At 43.3% G+C, this 19,420-nt stretch overlaps 1 protein-coding gene and 1 long non-coding RNA gene across 3 annotated transcripts in view; both read right to left on the bottom strand.

Annotated features, from left to right (window-relative positions):
- Positions 1-9,840: 9,840 nt before the first annotated feature.
- LOC112604826 lies at positions 9,841-13,023 on the bottom strand. Its single transcript, XR_003115287.1, has 2 exons — positions 11,547-13,023; positions 9,841-11,505 (listed from the first exon to the last, which is right to left on the bottom strand). It is a non-coding gene; the product is annotated as an uncharacterized LOC112604826 (long non-coding RNA).
- Positions 13,024-14,763: 1,740 nt separating this feature from the next.
- The window catches only part of STAMBP (STAM binding protein), a 38,281-nt gene continuing 33,624 nt past the window's right edge, over positions 14,764-19,420 (bottom strand). For both annotated transcript variants that reach the window (XM_025354587.1, XM_025354586.1), the window contains 3 exons: positions 19,062-19,174; positions 18,049-18,148; positions 14,764-15,412 (listed from right to left, as the gene is read on the bottom strand). In XM_025354587.1, the coding sequence (XP_025210372.1) occupies positions 15,356-15,412; positions 18,049-18,148; positions 19,062-19,174 (270 nt within the window). In that variant the 3' untranslated portion in view covers positions 14,764-15,355. The remainder of the gene's footprint in view (positions 15,413-18,048; positions 18,149-19,061; positions 19,175-19,420) is intronic.

The following is a 19,420-nucleotide window of genomic DNA, read 5'->3' as shown; positions in this document are numbered from 1 at the left end:
AACCTCTGCCTCCTGGGTTCAAGCAATTCTCCCCCCCTCAGCCTCCTGAGCAGCTGGGATTACAGGCACGTGCCACCACGCCAGGCTAATTTTTGTATTTTTAGTAGAGATGGGGTTTCACCATGTTGGCCAGGCTGGTCTTGATCTCCTGACCTCGTGATCAGCCCGCCTCAGCCTCCCAAAGTGTTGGGATAACAGGCATGAGCCACCGGGCCCAGCCTTTCACTGTCTTAAAAATACTTTACTTCAATACATTGTGGTAAGAATTGAATCTGGCTGATAGATCTCTGGCAACAAAGGCGGACTCTGGAAGCTTTCTGAGTTATTCTGGAAAGTGGGTTTGTGTGTGGCCCAATGCTGAGTAACACCTAGGAAGTTCACTTCCTCCAGCTCTTAGAAAACGGGGTCAACTGCCCCAAGTTTTATAAATATGAGGCGAGTCTCTGACTAGAACCCAGTTATGGTCCTTCGCTGCCCAGGCAATTTTAAAACTTGACCCTAATCTAAAGCACCCACGTAGAACTTTCTGCCTCTAGAGTTGTCAATGCTTCTGAATCATGAGCTCCAATCCTCAGGTGTATTGATTGCTTTATTTATTTATTGTGTTCATTTTTATTTTATCACTCTATGGACTTGGCTTTGGCTAGACACAGAGTCCAGTTTATCTTGCCTTCAATAAGGACATCCTGTATCTCCTCTAACTCAAATGAAAAGTCTATTTGTTTATTGGCCATTCTACCCAAATTCCATGCCAGCTTTTTAACAAATGGTATAAATTGGGATTCTCAGATCAGCATTTGACATAAGGAACAGATGAGCTTTAAATAATAATTCCACAATAGGCTGCTACTGCCATAATTTTTGCCTTATGGTAGTAAGAATAATATCAAATCATTTGCAACTTTTATTGACCTATCCTCAGCTATGGGCCATGGACGAATTGACCGGGCACTGCCCTTCTGCTTCATGGGTCAGAGCTGTGGAACAACTTTCCTGAGGGCTGATCCAGGCTGAGCTCTGACACCATGTACTTTTCCACTCATAAAAACAAAAACAAAACAAAACAAAAAAAAACCCGATGCCATCTTTGGATAAGCTGGTTGCATAGCCTCCCTTGCTATTAAGGGAAAAAAAAAAAAAAAAAAGAGGCTGGGCATAATGGTTCATGCCTATAATACCAGCACTTTGGGGAGGTCAAGGCGGGAGGATTGCTTGAGGCCAGGAGTTTGAGACCAGCTTGGGTAACATAGCAAGACTCTGTTTCTACAAAAAACTTAAAAGATTAGCCAGGCGTGGTGGTGTGCATCTCTAGACCCAGCTACTCGGGAGGCTGAGGCCGGAGGATCACTTCAGCCCAGGAGGTCGAGGCTACAGTGAGCTATAATAGGGCTACTGCACTCCAGCCTGGGTGACAGAGCAAGTCCTTCCTCAAAAACAAACAACTCTTCCCCCCAAAAAACACCAGAAAAACAAAAACTGCACTCACACAAAAGAAAAATAAATATTCTTTCTTACTCTGATGATATAGTTTAATTTTCTCGGACAGGGAATGGTTTGTATATACAGCAGAAGCTACTAGCCAATTATGGACAGAAAGAAAGGCTACAGATCAAAAACGTTTGATGCTAGTTGTTACCTAGGTAGGTATTCCAAGTTCGTAAGTAAGGAGACAACCACACTGTCTGAAATTCAATTCCCTAAACTTGCTTATACAGAAACTTTTGTGGTTACTGCAAGCTCCTTCTTCACTATAAAGTGGGAATCCATTTAGTATGTGGACCTATGGGCTCTGTTCTTCCATCTTGGTGAGCCGTGTTAAAACAAAACAAAAGCCGGGCGCGGTGGCTCAAGCCTGTAATCCCAGCACTTTGGGAGGCTGAGACGGGCGGATCACAAGGTCAGGAGATCGAGACCATCCTGGCTAACACGGTGAAACCCCGTCTCTACTAAAAAATACAAAAAACTAGCCGGGCGAGGTGGCGAGCGCCTGTAGTCCCAGCTACTCAGGAGGCTGAGGCAGGAGAATGGCGTAAACCCGGGAGGCGGAGTTGCAGTGAGCTGAGATCCGGCCACTGCACTCCAGCCTGGGCGACAGAGCCAGACTCAGTCTCAAAAAAAAAAAAAAAAAAAAAAACCAAAACAAAACAAAACAAAAATGTGTTAAAAGTTGAGAGCCTCATAGCTTACTCAGCCACCAATAAAGAATGGCAGCTGCACCCCAGGCACTTGCCAAAGATTACAATTCTGAGCTCATTGCCACTAAATGTTTATTAAAATGTTAGTGTAGAGAACAACCCAGAGTTGTTTAAAATGCATGCAGTCCACCTGAGCTCCCAGATACGACGAAATCCATCCGTAGGCTAGGTCCAGTTAGCAGACAACCCAGTGTCTCAGCTGGACTATGTTGCCTTCCCCACACCCACCACAGTTTCAGTAGAATTACATTCACCATATCTTGTGCCTTAGTGAGACTCCATCATTTCTATGGGAAAACAGAACCCCTCTACCGGATGTTGGGTTTGTTATGCAAATTATTTATTATGTCATCCATCCTACGGCCCATCCATGGTGGAAATGTAAGTAATCATGGTTTACGTGTTTTGCTTTATTGCTGAATTCACTTTGTTGCATACTTGATTTCTAGATTCCTTTTCCCCACTTTCAATTTATTTTCTCTTTCTAGCATTTTACACATCCTGGGAATCTGTCTGAAATCCTTTCTACAAAGTTTCTAGAGTCCTGTGGGACTTGGCATTTAGTAGGCGTATAGTAAATATTTGTTGAATAAAAGTGGAAGATACAGAAATTAAAATGAAAACATTCATTTCTCCCTCACTTGGGTTCTCTAAACACTTCAGGATAAAGTTGGTGCTCATGATTCTGCGTACACTCATTGATCATGAATTGCTTGTGCGCTGCGAGAGTAGGGCTCCTTTATCTTACTTCGTTATCTGCTCCTTGAGGACAGACAGCATAACATCTACTTTTGTGTACTTTGAACCGTGCTCTGCACACAGCAGGTACTCTATACGCAAATTAAATGAATGACCCACAGCCTGGATGTGCGACCCACCTTTTTGGGAGAAGGTCACTACCCCATTGTCCAGCTGCTATTATCTAAAGCTAACAGCACTTGGTGTTCCCATTTATATTAGCTCATTCACTTTGGATCGTACTGCCCACAGTAGAGATGGTAGGTTCTAGTTTTTTTCTTCTAGGCACACATGGTGGACATCTGTTACCTCTGCCTCCCCAGCATCTACTTCCCCTTCTGCTATTAATGCCACCACCATTCTTCTTTGGAAATGAATGCTGCCCCACTCTCAGTGCATGTGGCTTAGATGGGTTATGGGTGCATGATCCAGGCCTGGCCAATTACAGCATTCCATCCTCCAGGCCAGAGTGATTGGTTCAAGGATGAAGTCATGACCAAAGCCATGACCTAATAACTCAATTCCAAATATTGTGTTGAAACTGTTGAACTAAGAAGTTCTTTTTCTTGGCCAGATGTGGTGGCTCATGCCTGTAATCCCAGCACTTTGGGAGGGTTAGGCGGGTGGATCACTTCAGGTCAGGAGTTCGAGACCAGCTTGGCCAACATCGTGAAACCCCATCTATACTAAAAATATATATATATAAAAATTAGCCAGTCATGGTGGTGTGCGCCTGTAATCCCAGCTGCCCAGCTGAGGCAGAAGAATCACTTGAACCCAGGAGGCAGAGGTTGTGGTGAGCTGAGATCTCGCCACTGCACTCCAGCCTGGGTGACACAGTGAGACTGTTTCAAAAAAAAAAAAGGTGTTTTCTTGTTGAGCTTACCAAGGCAATAGGCTATATAACCCTCTAGCTGTCAAAGCTACCTCACTGAAAAAGCCAATTAAATGAACAAACATTAAGCATAGAAGAGCCTAGAGATGAATAAAAAATTAGCCTTGATGACAATGGACACTGGATCCAACTGTACCTGAACATCAGTTTTAATTGAGTTTTCTGTCAGTGCAATTAAAATAATTTTTGTTTTCTTTTTAAGACGGAGTCTCGCTCTGTTGTCCAGGCTGGAGTGTAGTGATGCAATCTCGGCTCACTGCAACCTCCGCCTCCGGGGTTCAAGTGATTCTCCTTCCTCAGCCTCCTGAGTAGCTGGAATTACAGGCACCCACCACCATGCCCGGCTAATTTTTTTTGGTATTTTTAGTAGAGACAGGGTTTCACTATGTTAGACAGGCTGGTCTTGAACTCCTGATCTCTGGTGATCCACCCACCTCAGCCTCCCAAAGTGCTGGGATTACAAGCATGAGCCACTGCGCCTGGCTGCAATTAAAAGAATTTTAACTAACAGGGTTCTATTTTCATTATGTGGTTTCCTTATAGGCCAGCTGAAGTCTCAAAGGCCATAATCATAGGCCCTGTGCTTATAGAACAACACTGTGGCTGAGAACCAAAATATTTGTGTAAACTTATCCTGCATTTACCATGGTTCAATTAAAAATAATTTTAAATTCTTGGCCAGGCACAGTGGCTCACGCCTGTAATCCCAGCGTTTTGGAAGGCTGGGGTGGGAGAATTGCTTCAGGCCAGGAGCTTAAGACCAGCCTGCACAACAAAGTGAGACCCCGTCTCTACTAAAAATAAATAAATAAAAAATTTAAACCCTCCTACAACATGGGAAAGGTGAATACTAGGCTGCGTGAGAAAAGTTCTAGACACAGGTGTCTAAGTGTGGTGAGCAGGGTGTTAAGAGCTGTTCAATGTGGCACAGGGGCTTGTGCTGTAGGTGATATGGAAATATTTTGATGGAATTCTGCTTTGATATGATGCCATTCACTTTTTTGAAGGCAAAATGCGGTGAGGAGAGGAGGCTGCTGGGGATAGGGAAGCTAACCATAGGGAATTATGGAGGGGTATCTAAGAATAGTGTTACTTCCTTTAGTCTAGGTAATGTTTTCACTTCTGTCACCCACCAATAACCCATTATGATTTGTCCAACACAAGAACATCCTACATTCTAACGCAAGCCCAGAAAAAAAGACAGAAATAACCCTGGGTCATTGTGGGAGTTCTTTTTTGAAGGAGGCTGAGGTTGGGAAAAGTAATCCTTCCCTAGGAATAGATCATAAAGGAGACCTGCTAAGTCCAGATGGGTACCCAGGACTTCTTCAGGCTGTCTAAGGCCAGCGCTTCTCTCTTCTTTAGGTCAGTTCTTTCTCAGCTCTCCACTCACCACGTTTTGTCCAAAGAGCTCTGCTAGTTCTTGCGACAAGGTTTATGTTGAATGGGTTCCAGTGGTGAGGTCACCCTCATGGAAGGTTTCCATATATGACATGCCTCTGCTGCTACGCCCAAGAGCTTTCCCAAGCCCTTTTCACTGATGCTATCCAAGAATAAGGTCTGGCTGGATTCCCATATTGAAGGGGCAATGAAGTTTTAGTTTCTGAAAATAGAAGGTATTGTCCTTTTTGTCTAATTATTAAAGCAATACATGTTCTTTGTAGTACATTTGAAAAAATTCAAAAAAGGGTATGGGGAAAAATGAACAGTCATCCCATAATTCTGTCACCTATGATAACTAATATTAATATTTTAATGTACTTCTCATTCATAGTTTTTCTGAATACATGTATTTATGTATATTTTAGGAAGGTAGCATTGCAGTGTGGTTGAGTGTGGGTTTGGAAGTTTGACATTATTCATTTGGAGTTCTGTGACCTTGGGTGACTTAAAGTCTTTTTTTTTTTTTTTGAGACGGAGTCTCGCTCTGTCGCCCAGGCTGGAGTGTAGTGGCGCGATCTCGGCTCACTGCAAGCTCCACCTCCCGGGTTCACGCCATTCTTCTGACTCAGCCTCCTGAGTAGCTGGGACTACAGGCGCCCGCCACCGCGCCCGGCTAGTTTTTTTGTATTTTTTAGTAGAGATGGAGTTTCACCGTGTTAGCCAGGATGGTCTCAATCTCCTGACCTCGTGAACCACCCGCCTTGGCCTCCCAAAGTGCTGGGATTACAGGCGTGAGCCACCACGCCCGGCCTAACTTAAACTCTTTAAGTCTTACTTCCTTCAACAATAAAGTTAGCTGATTCTTAATTTAGTCCTCGGTCAGTATCAAATTATTTCAACTTACAGGTTTATAATAAGCATTATCTGGTAATAAAATTTCCCCCAACATTCTTTCTTCCAGTTTTTAAATGGTTATTTCACATATCCTATATTAATTTTAGAATAATCTTTCAAGTTAAAAAATGATATTTTTTGTAGACTTGCATTTAAATTTTTGGATTAAAGAAGAAGTAGCATCTTTAAAACATTAAGTCTTCCTCTCATAGAATACTGATAGTGTTTCTGTCTTTCCATTTATTTTCCGCATGTTCCTCTGAAAAGCTTAGTGGTTTTCTTCATACAAGGCTTGCACATTTCCTGTTAACTTTGTTCCAAAGTATTTTATATTTTTAGTTGCTAGGTGCTGAATTAGATTTTTTTTCCCCCAATCACAAATGGCTATTACCTGTACTGGAAAGCTATTTTCAAAGTTTTAAAATGCATCTTTTAGTGAACAACCTTGTGCCTTTCTCTTATTAGGTCTGATTGTTTTTTCAGAGTTTATTATCTTCAGATTTCTAGGTAGATACTTAGTTTGTCGCCCAAACCTGTCCGCTTTCCAGTAGTATACTCTTTATCCTGCTTCATTGCATGGGTTAGATTACCCTTTCAGGACACTGTTCAATAATAGTAGTTAGAATGGATCTATCTTGTCCCTGACATCAGTGTTTGCTTATTAAGTATGATGCTGCATGTTATATCAGAAGATTTATCATGTTAACAAAGCTTCTTTCTTTCCTCTTTCTTTTTCTTTCTCCTTCCTCCCTCTTCCTTCCTTCCTGCCTCCCTCCCTCCCTCCCTCCCTCTCTCTCTCTTTCTTGTCAGGGCCTCTCTCACCCTCGACCAGGCTGGAGTGCTGGAGTGCAGTGGCACGATCACAGCTCACTATAGCCTTGACCTCCCTGGGCTCAGGTGATCCTCCCACCTCAGCTTCCTGGGTAGCTAGGACCACAGGCATGCACCAATGCCTGGCTAATTTTTTGTAGAGACAGGGTTCCACTATGTTGCCCAGACTGGTCTTGAATCCCTGGGCTTAAGTGATCCGCTCACCTCAGCCTCCCAAACTGCTGGGATCACAAGTGTATGCCACCGCGTCTGGCCTTTTCTTTCCTTATTAGGGGAGTTAAAAGAAAAAAAAAAAAGTTGATTTTCATCTTAATTTTTTTTAATGAGAGACTCTTGTTTCTGTTTGTTTCCTTTGACCTACTCCTGTGATATATCAGTGGATTTCTTTTAATGAGGCCACCATTACATTCTAGGGACACAAAAATCACCAGACACCTCAGGGCTCTCAGAGTCAGGTAGCCCTGGGCTGCCATCCGACTCATCACTTTCTAGCGGGGGAACCATGGGCAAGTTCTACACGAGAATGCATAATACATGCTGGCAGTTAGGATACTTTATTCCTTTACTAGATTGATGATTTTTTTAGAGCTCTATTTAGAATGTTTGCATCTATATTATTGAGATTGGTGTGAAGTGTATATACACAATTAATGAGATTGTGCTCACAAAAATGAATTATGTTGGTTTTCTTATTTTCCTATGCTCTACAACAGTTAAAACAGCAATGAGGCATTGCACACTCATGTTCATAGCAGCACTGCACAACAGCCAACAGGTGAAAGCAACCCGTGTCCACTGACAGATGAATTAATAAACAAAATGTGGTATCCACATAAAATAGAACATCACTCAGCCCTAAAAAGGAAGAAAATCCTGTCACATTACAATACAGAGGAACTGGGAAGACATTAAACAAGTGAAATAAGCCAGTCAGAAAAAGACAAATACTGTATGATTCCACTTATACAAGGTATCTAAAGAGCTCGAATTCATGTAGACAGAAAGTAGAATGGTGGATGCCAGGAGCTGGGGGAGGGGGAAAGGGGAGCTGCTATTCAATGGGGATAGAGTTTTAGTTTTGCAAGGTGAAAAAGTTCGAGACCTGTTTCATAATGATAGGAATATACTTGACATTACTGAACTATACACTTAAAACTGCTTACATTGGTAAATTTTGTTATGTATTTTTTATCACAATTAAAAAATGGCATGAGAATTGTATCTGTTCCTTGAAAATTTGAAAGAACTCATAAAAGCATATGAAGATAATACTTGCACACTTTTCCCCATTTCTCTATTGATTATTGTCTTTGAAGTCTTCCACTTAAGATAATTTTGGTTTCATTCACGTGTATTAACATAATTTTTTTAAACCAGAAAATCATCTATTTCATTGACTAGCAAATTCAATAACTTAGTTATACATAGGACTTTCTTACATCATGCATTTGTCATATCCCCTTGCTAATTTCTAATTTTATATACATTTTCCTTTTTCCCCTTTGGCTACTTTATTGCTTTTTCAAAGAAAGACATTATGAGGTCAGGCACGGTGGCTCATGCCTGTAATCCCAGCACTTTGGGAGGCCAAGGCAGGCGGATCACAAGGTCAAGAGAGCGAGACCATCCTGGCCAATACGGTGAAACCCTGTTCGAGACCAGCCTGACAAACACGGAGAAACCCCGTCTCTACTAAAAATACAAAATTAGCTGGGCACGGTGGCGCGTGCTTGTAGCCCCAGCTACTCAGGAGGCTTAGGTGGAAGAATCAGTTGAACCCAGGAGGCGGAGTTTGCAGGGAGCTGAGATTGCGCCACTGCACTCCAGCCTGGTGACAGAGCGAGACTCCATCTCATTAAAAAAAAAAAAAAAAAAAAAGACATTATTATCTACCTATTCTCCTATTTTAAAATTACTTAATTTCTGGTTTTTTTTTTTTTTTTTTGATACGGAGTTTTGCTCTTGTTGCCCAGGCTGGAGTGCAATGGTGCAATCTCGGCTCACCGCAACCTCCGCCTCCTGGGCTCAAATGATTCTCCTGCCTCAGCCTCCTGAGTAGCTGAGATTACAGGCATGCGCCACCACGGCCGGCTACTTTTGTATTTTTAGTAGAGACGGGATATCTCCATGTTTGTGAGGCTGGTCTCGAACTCCTGACCTCAGGTGATCCACCTGCCTTGGCCTCCCAAAGTGCTGGGATTACAGGTGTGAGCCACCACACCCAGCCAATTTCTGCTTTAATATTTATTTCTTTCCCCCTGGTTTCCTGGTATATTTTATTATCCTTTTTCTAATTTGAGTCCAATGCTTAATTCATATCTTTTGATTCTTTCTTCTTAAATAATGAAAGCATTTAGAGTTCTAAATTTCCTTCTCTGTATAATTTGTAGAAATTACAGAAATTTTAATTTGTGATACTGTATTATCATTCATCTCTAAATAAAAGATGAATGATTATATATGTAGTTTTTCTCATTTGCCTTCCTTCTAGAGGTAACCTTCTATGATTGTTATTTATTTTTTTTAGACGGAGTTTCGCTCTTGTTGCCCAGGCTGGAGTGCAATGGCGCGATCTCGGCTCACCACAACCTCTGCTTCCCAGGTTCAAGCAATTCTCATGCCTTAGTCTCCCGAGTAGCTGGGTTACAGAAATGCGCCACCACGTCCAGCTAATTTTGTATTTTTAGTAGAGACAGGGTTTCTCCATGTTGATCAGGTTGGTCTCAAACTCCCTACCTCAGGTGATCCGCCCGCCTTGGCCTCCCAAAGTGCTGGGATTACAGGCATGAGCCGCCGTACCTGGCTGATTGTTAACTTTTAATTTGCACAGTCTTTAAACATCAGTATTTAAAATGTGTTCACATTTGTTGCACTTCTCCCAAAAAAGCAAAGCCTTACCGTTTATTAATTGGATGATTTTGGACAAGTCTGTGCATTTATTCATATCTTATTCCATGTCAGGGGACTGAGAGTACAAAGGTGAAAAAGACAAAGTTGCTGTTCTCAAGGAGTATACTTTAGATACATAAGCTAGTAATAAACAAACAGGATGATTTTAGCTCATGACAGGGCTACACAGACAGTAACAGTGACGTGATAGAGTGATGGGGACGAGGTGCTTAAAATGGGGTTGTCAGGAAAGGCCTCCGCTAACCACCAGATCTCATGCGCTCATCTTGAGATTTAACCCAGCAAACCTCTTCTGAGCCAGCTGGCACCACTGATCTCCCTCTCCTCCTTCAAACTGTTGCCTTCCTTAATTTCTGTGACAAGATACTGGTGTCGCTATCTCCTTGTCTCCTTCTACTTCCCAGCTCCCTTTTTCAGCCTTCTACGACGCAGGCACATCTTTTTTTGACCACCCATTAAATTAGCTGTTGGCCTGCTGGCAGCTGGAAAGAAAGTTCAAGTGCAGCACAGGCCCAGCATATGATGCTGAGTCAAGTCCAGACAGCTTCCTACAAGGTGACATAAGAGTTTCTCCAGGCTAGGACACAGGTCCACCTGGCTTCCTAACACATTATTCAACACCAAGGAACAGCTAAGCAATAAGGTTAAGTGCCTATACTGACTGCAAGGCATGTTACACAGTGCATAAAGCAAATATGATTCTTATCCTAGTGAAATTTACACAATAGTTCAGAAACATGACTTACATAAAAGACAATATGAAAACACTGCAAAACAACAAAAAATACACACAAGTTGTGGGAAACAGACTATAGTTGCCACTGGAGTTCAAGGAAGGAAGCCCTCAGACTGAACCTACCAGTGAGGGAAGGCACTAAAGGAACTGGAAGGACACAGAGCCCATGGTTATGTAGTGTCATAGTGCTGGATTCTGGATCTAACAGGCTGATTGAGTGATGCTGGACACACCCTGTAAGTTAAGGCCCAGCTTCTAACCTCAAACAGGCTAAGGTGAACTAAAAATTGAACCCTGGATTAACGAGTGAAGACTTCAGTGAAGAGGCCCAATGTTCTGCCCTTCCTTCATCTCAAGAAGTAGTTGGAACAACAAAAGTGGGAGGTTCAAACAAGAGGGGGCTGGAGCCAAGGGAAAATAGAGATGATATAATTTCTTTAGGTTCTGGGTCTGCTCTGGGTCTTAGGGAGAATGATAGAAATTTGGAATGGTTCTTGAGGTCCTCCGTTTTCCTGCTCAGAACATCAGGGTAGACCAGATAGCTTTGGAGCCAAAGCCCAGCTAGTGCTAAAAAAATGTGGATCTGCCCAAAGATTCCTCTAGCTGTACGCTGAATGGGGCAGAGGTCTAGAAGATAGAAGCAACCGCGTCCCAACTGTAACACCTCAAGAAAGACAAGTAACAAATCCTTTATATCTTTATAGCATATTTCAACTAACATAGGCCTTATATGCATATAGATGTCATTCTGTCATCACTTGAGGTAGGCATATTAGACTGATCCCATTTTACAGATTTTAAAGAAATTTGAGAAGTGATTTGCTGGTGAATGTATAGCTGGGCCTAGAAGCAAAGTCTTAAATGTTCAACCTGGCACTTCCTCTGGAGAGGAAAATATTCCAATAGTCCCCATCTAAACAGGACTTCCAGTGCCCCAAGCCAATAGTCCCCATCTAAACAGGACTTCCAGTGCCCCAAGCAAAGCTCCTCAGAAAAAGACATGATCCTTGACTCAGAAGGTCTACTCTGGGCTCATGCTTGAAAGATCCTTGGAAAACTGGTCTCCAAACTCAGGTGGGGTTAAAACACCTAGATATGAGGGGTGGGAGGCACAATACCAATAGCTGACTGTATTTTCTAGGGAAGAACATCTACTCTGTGCCTAAAACTGTGTTCTCAAAATCCACTGGAAACATATCAAAATTGCAGGATTCACCAGACTTTCACTCATTAAAGCTTTGCTCCTAATAGCCTCCATTCTTCTCAACCCCAATATGAAAAATTTCTCTTTCAACTGGGGTAACTAAAACCCCAAAGAAGCCATCAACAGTCAAAGGGGATAGGCACTTACAATTTCAAATTCTGTGGCACCAAAATGAAAGCTGAAATCCTTGCCTCTCAAGCAAGAAAATCCACCATGACACTGGCCCAAAGGAATCTTTCTCTCATGCTGCCTTTTACAGTATCTGGTACCCAAGACAATATTACAAAAGCTTAAGGGTTTCTTCTTCTTCCCCTTTGGTCCCATTTAACAAGGAGTATGTGAAAGTGATGATCTGAAAAAAATCCAGCTCTGCTCTGATCCCCAGCAAAGCAGCTCCTCTGATTCTCTCTGCACCTGGCCTATGGCACTTCGGGGGGTTTGTGCCTCTCAGGGCAACTGGGACATTGTTTGGCAACCTGACATTGCTTTTGTCTCCCCTCTCAGTCCAGAACACTAGGTATGGTACTTGTGCAGCTTGCAAGAGTGGGAAAGTCTCCTGGTCTTTGAGCTTCAGGAACCCAGGAGTCAGTCCCTTTAGCCAAATAGTCATTACCCTTTCAATGTAATATCTTTCCTCAGGTTTCATGGTCTTAGTCCCTTTTATCCACAGTATTCCTTTCCTCTTTTCCTGACTGCTCTGGCTCCTCCTCTTTCCCTCTGGCCTACCCAGTCTCAGGGCTTCCTTGTGGGCTGCCTTGACTCCACATCTCCTCCACAGAGGTAGGATGAAGGCAGAGACACTTAGACCGTCCTATGCAGAGTGCCTCTGCAGTGGCTAGGCTGCAGCAGATATGAAGAGGGATCTACAGACTGATTTCCTGCACCCATCTAGTCACTAAGATATCTTGTGCATAGAGGAAGAGAAAAGAAAAGATAGCAGTTTGGCGATCAGTCTGTGATTAATGTGGTTGCAATCAATATGTTGTTCACCTGGCTGAATGTCTTTGGTGGGCAGAGACTGATAAGAGAGCTCACAATTCTTAGGTATCAAGGACCAATGCAGTGGTTTTCAACGCTGGTTGTACTTCAGAATTCTAGCAGCTTGAACAACAAACGCAGAAACAACATCTGGGGCTCCACCCCAGAGATTCAGCTATAATTGGTGGGGGTAGAACACAGGCATCAGTATTTTTTAAATTGCTTTCTAGGTATTTGAATGTATAGCCAGGGGAAAGAACTTTTTTTTTTTTTTTTTTTTTTTTTTTTGAGACGGAGTCTCGCTCTGTCACCCAGGCTGGAGTGCAGTGGCCGGATCTCAGCTCACTGCAAGCTCCGCCTCCTGGGTTTACACCATTCTCCTGCCTCAGCCTCCCGAGTAGCTGGGACTACAGGCGCCCGCCACCTCGCCCGGCTAATTTTTTGTATTTTTTAGTAGAGATGGGGTTTCACCGTGTTCGCCAGGATGGTCTCGATCTCCTGACCTCGTGATCCGCCCACCTCGGCCTCCCAAAGTGCTGGGATTACAGGCTTGAGCCACCGCGCCCGGCCTGAAAGAACTTTTTTCTTTTGAGATGGAGTCTCGCTCTGTTGCCAGGCTGGAGTGCAGTGGTGTGATCTCAGCTCACTGCAAGCTCTGCCTCCTGGGTTCACGCCATTCTCCTGCCTCAGCCTCCTGAGTAGCTGGGACTACAGGCATGTACGACCACACCCAGCTAATTTTTTGTATTTTTTAGTAGAGATGGGGTTTCACCGTGTTAGCCAGGATGGTCTCGATCTCCTGACCTCGTGATCCACCCGCCTCAGCCTCCCAAATGTTGGGATTACAACCGTGAGCCACTAGCCAGGGGTAAGAACTTTAAATGGGAAGTTCTGACTAAAAGCTAAATTTAGACTTTCGGCAATGGGAAGCTATTGCAGGTTTCTGAGCAAGAGAGAAAACATGAACATGGCTGTAGTGTGAGAAGCTTCTCCTGATCAAAGTGTGCAGAACAGACTGGAGTGAAGAAATGCTAAAAACAAAGAGACTTGGTAAAAGCCAATGGCTACAGTCGAAATAAAACGTAAGAAAGCCCTAAGCTAAGTGGTAGACAAAGAATGGGAAGAAGGGGATGGATTTCCCAAAAGCACAGGACTGGGCGATTTCAGGACTGTTTAGAGCAAGGTGGAATAGCCAGGCTGCTCTGGGCTGTAAGAGGAAATGGCTTTCCCAAGTCCAACTGGCCTCCAGACCCACCCATACCAAAACAGCAGAGAAAGAATTTCCACTATATGGGGAGTTAAGAACCCAAGAGAAGAAAAATAATATAGACAACTGGGCTCTTTCAGGGGACAAGTTCAAGGACCTCCAACCTAAGCAATAAAGACTGAGACAAAATTTAAAAATGAAGCAAAACTTTATGCGTTCACAGATTCTCCCTCCCCTCACCTAGAATTCTGATATAGAAGAAATCACTCTTCTCCTAGCCAAAGTATTTACTCTCCTGCCCTCATTCGAGGTGTCACAAATGATACCATTAATTCTAGGCCACCTAGAACACCAGGCTCAGCTCACAGAAAAAGGCAGTATCAACTGCCGCTTCAAGTGTCTTCCTAGGTATTGCCTTAGTCAGAAAAGAACAGCCAACACAGTGAAATTGGTAGGGTGGGGTGGTTGGGAAATGTAATCATTTACTGGAGTGTAACCTGGTACTCCAAACAAAGGCTTCATTATCCTCAGCCAAAAGCATGGAGGGCATAAGGAGGAAGTGAATGGTTGACCCATTTGAGACAGCACCAAAAGAACAGAGATGACTTCACACCTCTGGAAGATGGCAACAGGCAGATAAAAAACATGGAATAATTAAAAGTGAACTGGGACACACCTTCAGTGTCAGTATATCTCAAATTCCATTTTCCCCTCACCTTTCCAAAACAACCACACCTTTTAACCTGTTTATACAATGCGTGATCAAATGGATCACTCTGGAGCACAAAAACATAAGTTAATTGTTACTTTATTGTAGAGGAAAAATATCCTGAAAACACTTGTTAAATAACAATAATTCCTGACAAAATCACTCTTCAGGATGTGTTAGCCTCACCATCTGGTGAAATGGAGTGAGCTGTCCCTCACCCCAGTAATAAGCTCCATTAATATTGCCATAAACCACAGGAAAATCCAAAAGATTTTCTAAATGGCTTCCAAATTTCTGCATAGATGCCCTTATTGAGCCCAGAGGTAAATATAAACAAATTGACAGATAAATTAGAAGGACAGCTGAGAGGAATAAAATGTTAACAATTGGTGAATCCAGAAGGAAGGGGATATGGGGGTTCATTATACCATTCTTTCCACTTAATTTCTGAGTTACAGTTGCTTTTGGGTGATCATGTTCTCTTTCTGACTTGTCTAAAAAATATGTTCAGTTATATCTTTTCAAACCTGAAACAAAATCAACTCTTTCTCAGGTGATGCCCCACTTTCTATTCTGTCTACAAAAACTTCCAAAGCTTTCTAGAAACCTTAAATTAAGGGGCTACAGTACACTGATATGGTTTTGTTGTTCTTGGAAAGTGTTGGACTCAAACGCTCATCGAAGGTCTGTGATGGTCACTGCTCTGTCCACAACAGTCACGTGGCTGCAGCTCTGCAATAGGAAAAAAGAAAGAAAGGTGGAGTCCTAGAAAATTCTGAAAAGTCTTTTTTTTTCCTTCATACAGGGTCTTGCTCTGTTGCCCAGGCTGGAGTGCAGTGGCACAATCTCAGCTCACTGCAACCTCCGCCTCCCGAGTTCAAGCGATTCTCCTGCCTTAGTTTTCCCAGTAGCTGGGATTACAGGCACAGTCACCATGCCCAGCTAATTTTGTGTTTTTAGTAGAGGTGGGGTTTCGCCATATTGGTCAGGTTGGACTTGAACTCCTGACCTCAAGTAATCTGCCTGCCTCGGCCTCCCAAAGTATTGGGATTATAGGCATGAGCCACTGCGCCTGGCCTGAAAAGTCATTTTAAAAAACCCCTTTTTGGCTGGGCGCGGTGGCTCACGCTTGTAATCCCAACACTTTGGGAGGTCAAGGTGGGCAGATCACGAGGTTAGGAGATCAAGACCATCCTGGCCAACATGGTGAAACCCTGTCTCTACTAGTAAAGAAAAAAAAAAAAAAAATTAGCCCGGCGTGGCGGTGCACACCTGTAGTCCCAGCTACTCGGGAGGCTGAGGCAGGAGAATTGTTTGAACCTGGGGGGTGGAGGCTGCAGTGAGCCAAGATCGCACCACTGCACTCCAGTCTGGCAACAGAGCGAGATTGTCTCAAAAAAAAAAAAAAAAAGGCCGGGCGCGGTGGCTCAAGCCTGTAATCCCAGCACTTTGGGAGGCCGAGACGGGCGGATCACAAGGTCAGGAGATCGAGACCATCCTGGCTAACCCGGTGAAACCCCGTCTCTACTAAAAAATACAAAAAACTAGCCGGGCGAAGTGGCGGGCGCCTGTAGTCCCAGCTACTCGGGAGGCTGAGGCAGGAGAATGGCATGAACCCGGGAGGCGGAGCTTGCAGTGAGCTGAGATCCGGCCACTGCACTCCAGCCTGGGTGACAGAGCAAGACCCCGTCTCAAAAAAAAAACCTTATTTAAAATGTTCATTCTAGGCTAGTGGTTCTCAGTCTGGAAGCCAGACTGCTATTTAAGTGGTAGTTATGGTAAGAGTCTGGGACTCATTACTATCACCAGTTCCACCTGTACATGGAATCAATGTTTGCCCATATACCTTTGTTTATTTATTTATTTATTTTTTTTTGAGACGGAGTCTCACTCTGTCGCCCAGGCTGGAGTGCAGTGGCATGATCTCGGCTCACTGCAAGCTCCGCCTCCTGGGTTCATGCCATTCTCCTGCCTTAGCCTCCCAAGTAGCTGGGACTGCAGGCGACCGCCACCTCGCCCGGCTAGTTTTTTGTATTTTTAGTAGAGACGGGGTTTCACCGTGTTAGCCAGGATGGTCTCGATCTCCTGACCTCGTGATCCGCCCGTCTCGGCCTCCCAAAGTGCTGGGATTACAGGCTTGAGCCACCGCGCCCGGCCTACCTTTGTTTATTTTTAAAATGTATGTACATTCTAGACTCATTCTTTTTGATGCCTAAGCTTGGGAACAAATAGTGTCATCCCTAAAATATACATTACTTTAAAAGAATTACTGAATTCATCACACTTTTTTGGGCTATGATGTCGCCCAAATAATAAAGTATACCTACTGTCACATGGTGAGAGGAGAATGCTCCCTTTTGGCAACAGGGGTCTTTATAACCGAAAACGTGGGCACTGGTGCCCCAAACCTTTTTTTCTGATTGTGTAGTCTTTGTTTCAACATCCTGGTACTTAGACATTCCAAGGCAGACTGATCTATTTTTGAACAGATTTGTCAGAAAGTTTTTCCTCACGCTCAGCAGAAAACCATCATTCCATGAAGTCTTAGTTGTAGTGCTAGGAGTGACATGAAACATACCCAATCCCTTTTTTCATACATCAACTCGTCTAACACTTGAAGTCAGCTCTCAGATCCTTCCTAGGATTTCTCTTCTAAACATCTCCAGTTCCTTTTAAGTGTCAAGGTTCTTAGTCCCTTTTTCATATTGCTGACTTTTCTCTGAACCCAAAAGAAATAATACTCCATGGCCAGCATGGAGTAATGCAACACCATCAAATCAGATTGGAGGGGCAAATGGAAACACACTGATCTTACCACCAACTAAACTTTTTACTCACAGACCACAGCATAGGGAAAAAAAACTTCGTAGGAAGGTCGTAAAGCCCCTATGATTTAAGCAAAATTCTACAAATATACTTAATTTACCTATCTTAAGTGGCTTCTCTTTTCCTTTGTATTCAAATCTCTTATTGAAGTACAGGCTTAGAAACTGACATTGACGAAAGGAAAAAGTAACATTTAATAAGCCAGCGACTGCATTAGGTACTTCCTGCACCTTACTTCAGTTAATCATCTAAAGAACCCTATAAAGTAGGTGTTGTTATTATTATGCCTATTTTATAGATGGGAAAACTGAGGCCCAGGAAGGGTAAGTAGCCTAATCAAAGGCACACAGTGGCAGAGCTAAGATTCAAATCTATTCCTATCCCACACTGCTTCTCATGTACGTCCTTACTATTGAGATCTGGAAAGGTAAGTGACAAGGCTGGTCTTCTGTGTGGATCAGGAATGATGATGCATTTCATCAGCTCTGACTGTCCTCCCTGCCTGAAGCACAGCCCCAGTTTCTTCTACATAGATAACGTACACAGAACAGCGGTGGATCCTTGCTGTGTGGGTGAAATCCTTTTTGGCGACAGGAAGAAATCTCCTCTAGTCCATGGTCAGTTAGTTTAAAGAATCCAGTTCTGAAATTAAAAAAAGGCAGGCTAAGAGTCAAGCAAAGGTGTCCCTCCATCCCAAACACATGCACACACACGCACACCAGCATGCACACTCACACAGCAGGGCAGAGGTCGTTGTGAGACAGCTTCTGTAGGATGCTGCCTCATAGGTCTCTTCTCTGGTGAATGAATCACAGTTAGAGAATGATTCATTACTGTCATCACACTAGTTTTGCTGGAGAATTCATAGTAAATAATCAAAGTGGGAGTAAAGACAGGATTTGGAATTGAAAAGAAGTGCATTCTGAGATAACGTGTTTGATTTTGAAACTTGCTAATCTGACATGAAACTCTTGACAGGCCGGGCGCGGTGGCTCAAGCCTGTAATCCCAGCACTTTGGGAGGCCGAGGCGGGTGGATCACGAGGTCAGGAGATCGAGACCATCCTGGCTAACATGGTGAAACCCCGTCTCTACTAAAAATACAAAAAACTAGCCGGGCAAGGTGGCGGGCGCCTGTAGTCCCAGATACTCGGAGGCTGAGGCAGGAGAATGGCATGAACCCGGGAGGCGGAGCTTGCAGTGAGCCGAGATCGCGCCACTGCACTCCAGCCTGGGCGACACAGCGAGACTCCGTCTCAAAAAAAAAAAAAAAAAGAAACTCTTGACATTCCTATCGCTTCAAGACAAACACTTCAAATTTCTTGTGGACTTTTCTTAGAATAGCAACTAAGTTGTTACTTGGATATCTTTTTGAACAAGCATAATAGATTAATCACGATATGGTGCTTAAAAGGAAGCCCTTTAGAATAACCAATTTATACTACAATCTATGTGTTTTACAAAGAACAAGGCCGCAAGAATAGAGACCTTTTCCCCTGAGGCTTTCTTCCCTACTACCCCCTTGAAACACCCAGAACCATGCCCTTTATACTCACTCCTGGAACTTTGGGGAGCAAACAATGGCTATCGACTCTGGCAACATCATCTGGTAAGAGCAGTGAGTGTGTAGGTCGACACTGGAGAGAAATGCGGTCTGTGTGGGGTGAGTCTGAGGAGAGAAAAAAAGTCAGAGGACTCTTAGCGAGGATATATGGTAGTCCTTCCTTATTTGCGATTCCCTTTCTGAGGTTTCAAGCTACCCATATCAACTGCAATCTGAAAATATTACATGTGATAAGATATTTTGAGAGAGACCATATTCACATAACTTTTATTACACTGTATTTTTATAACTATTCTATTATAGTTGTTGTTAATCTCTTCCTGTGCCTAATTTATAAATTAAACTTTATTG

The sequence above is a fragment of the Theropithecus gelada genome, chromosome 13 (genome assembly GCF_003255815.1).
Source record: "Theropithecus gelada isolate Dixy chromosome 13, Tgel_1.0, whole genome shotgun sequence".
Classification (NCBI taxonomy): Eukaryota; Metazoa; Chordata; class Mammalia; order Primates; family Cercopithecidae; genus Theropithecus; species Theropithecus gelada.
This window is presented reverse-complemented; position numbering and strand designations above follow the sequence as displayed.